At 37.4% G+C, this 2500-nt stretch overlaps 1 protein-coding gene across 3 annotated transcripts in view; it reads right to left on the bottom strand.

Moving 5' to 3' along the window:
* The window catches only part of LOC125042641 (zinc metalloproteinase nas-4-like), a 19301-nt gene that overhangs the window by 2034 nt on the left and 14767 nt on the right, over nucleotides 1-2500 (bottom strand). For all 3 annotated transcript variants that reach the window (XM_047638413.1, XM_047638414.1, XM_047638415.1), the window contains exons 9-10: nucleotides 1972-2068; nucleotides 1077-1187 (exon numbers count right to left, since the gene is read on the bottom strand). In XM_047638413.1, the coding sequence (XP_047494369.1) occupies nucleotides 1077-1187; nucleotides 1972-2068 (208 nt within the window). The remainder of the gene's footprint in view (nucleotides 1-1076; nucleotides 1188-1971; nucleotides 2069-2500) is intronic.

Here is a 2500-nt window from a genome sequence, read left to right as displayed (position 1 = left end):
TTTTCGGCAAGATGTAGGGGTGTTAAAAAGCAAAAATGGAAAATGGGAAGCTTTTTGATTTACGTTTTCTATGAAAGAGAAAACGGGATGGTTTTTGTTTGTATTTATTTGTGAATTCTTGATTTTTTTTTTTTTTAACTCTTGTTTATAGGCAAATTTATGAATATAAAACAAGAAATATATTGATAGGTAATAGCAAGGTAGTCTGAACCAGGTAGCCTCACTCTGTCTTGATGAAAATCTTAGTTGGCAACTTCCGAGCTAAGCCCCGCCCCTTTGGTTTTATTTATTGCAAATACTAAATATCCTTTTTAATTTTCTTTTATTTTCCTTGGTTTCATTTTCGTTTATTTTTCTACCTTTCCTATTACTGAATCCTTTTCAAAGTAAATGCACTGAAAAAAAAAACGTTAACTATAAAATATCGTACAGATTGACCAGGTCAAATAAAGGGGTGGAGCTAATGACGTCACCGCATTTAGCCAATGAGAGTGCGCTGTGAGATATCAGATCGAGCTAGAACCCAAATTATTTGTATAATTTACTCGATATTGTTATAAATACCAGATGTAAAACAAACAAAAAATCCCCTCTTTTATTTATGATAACGAAGAGTTCCCTAATGTTAGCAGCCTTCAGAACACTCTTGGGAAAAGATCAATTTCATATTTCGGTTCAACAGGACAAATCGAGGTGGAGCTACCTGGTTATATGTTCCTTGGGTAAAAGAAAAGGATAGACGCGTATGTTAACCTATCGACTGATAGACAGATAGACAAAGATAAATATGAATACTTAATTACAGAGATGGAGAGGCGAGAGGCAGAAAGAGAAAGTAAGAGAGGGAAAAACGAGAAAGTGAGAGAGAGAGAGACTGAGAATAAAAGTGAAGAAAAGTGAGAGAGAGAAAAAAAAATCCCCCCCAAAACAGAAAGCAAACATAAAAAAAGAAAAAAAACTAAACGGGAGAAAGGGGAAAAAAAAAAGCATAAAACAGAAAGGCAAAGGATCTCTCCCAAAGACGCCATCTGACGGCGCGCGCTGCAACGACGGGAAAAAAAAGATGGCGCCCTTACCGCATTGTCGACAAGCTTTGCGACAATTGACAGACATCCACGTGGGGTTCTTCTGACACTCGCCGAGGTCAGACCAGGTCGTGCAGTACTCACTCGTGTCTTCGCATTGGTCTGACAGATAAAGAGAAATAGGTGAATGAATAAATAAATAGGTAAATAAATAAATAAATAGGTAAATTAATAAATAAATAGGTAAATGAATAAATAAATAAGTAAATGAATAAATAAATAGGTAAATTAATAAATAAATAGGTAAATAAAGCGTTTGAATAAGAATCGTTAGCGGTCATGACGGGAATGACAATGAATTATGTAATGTTTATCAAATTAATAATTCAATCCTTTATCATATATCACAGACAATCAATCAAAAAAAATAATCAAAATCATTTTCATATTTGATAGACAATTAATCAATGAAACAAACAGAATAAAATATTCTACATATTTTTTTTTTCCCCTAATTCAATCCATTCCATTTCCAAACCTTTTGTGGAAAATACGTTTTACAATAATGGTAGAGAATGAAATAAAAACGTTCGTCTTCCTTGCGCTTCGTGTGACTCATTTGTTTTTTCCTTTTTTTCTTGTTTTACCAGTGGCTTATATTCATCATTAGTGAACGTTTCAGGAGTAAATGCTAAATAGATATATAATAGATCTTAATTGAGTCACGTCAACACACACACACACACACACACACACACACACACACACACACACACACACACACACACACACACACACACACACACACACACACACAGATATATTATTTCATTCCGCCTCAAATAATATTCCAGTGGAAGTTATTCATTTTCACACATACTTTTTCTTATCCATTTCTCACCTTCATACCTTTTCTACACGAATAAAAAAACAACACATTTACTACCTGGCGACGGGGTTGTGATCGGCGAAGAGGTTGCAATGACCGTATCCGTGCTTCCGTTCACGCAGTTGTACATTTTTTGAAGTTTTAGAATATCTTTCTGTCGGAGAGAGAGAGAAAAAAAAATATGGGGTGATTTTTGTTTTTTCGTTGTTTTGTTTTCATTATTCTTTTATTTTGTTATTATTCTTTTTCGTCCTAAAAATTTCCCTAACCACGTTTTCTATCCTATCTCTTACCCTCTACCCCCCCTATCCCCATCTCCATCCTCCCTTCCCCTTTCACCCTATCCCTCCCCCTCCCCCCACTGTCCCTTCCCTCCCACACTGTTCTCTTCTGCTACCTCGCAGTCTATTCTATCTATCGTCCCCCAACCCCCTCCCCTTCCACTACCTCCACCCTCTCTATCCCTTCCCCCTTCCACCCCCTCCCCTTCCACCCCTTCCACCACCTCCCCCTTCCACCTCCTCCCCTTCTCTACCCCTTCCACCCCCTCCCCTTCCACCCCCTCCCCTTCCACCCCTTCAATCCC

The sequence above is a fragment of the Penaeus chinensis genome, chromosome 32 (assembly GCF_019202785.1).
Source record: "Penaeus chinensis breed Huanghai No. 1 chromosome 32, ASM1920278v2, whole genome shotgun sequence".
NCBI classification, from domain to species: Eukaryota; Metazoa; Arthropoda; class Malacostraca; order Decapoda; family Penaeidae; genus Penaeus; species Penaeus chinensis.
This window is presented reverse-complemented; position numbering and strand designations above follow the sequence as displayed.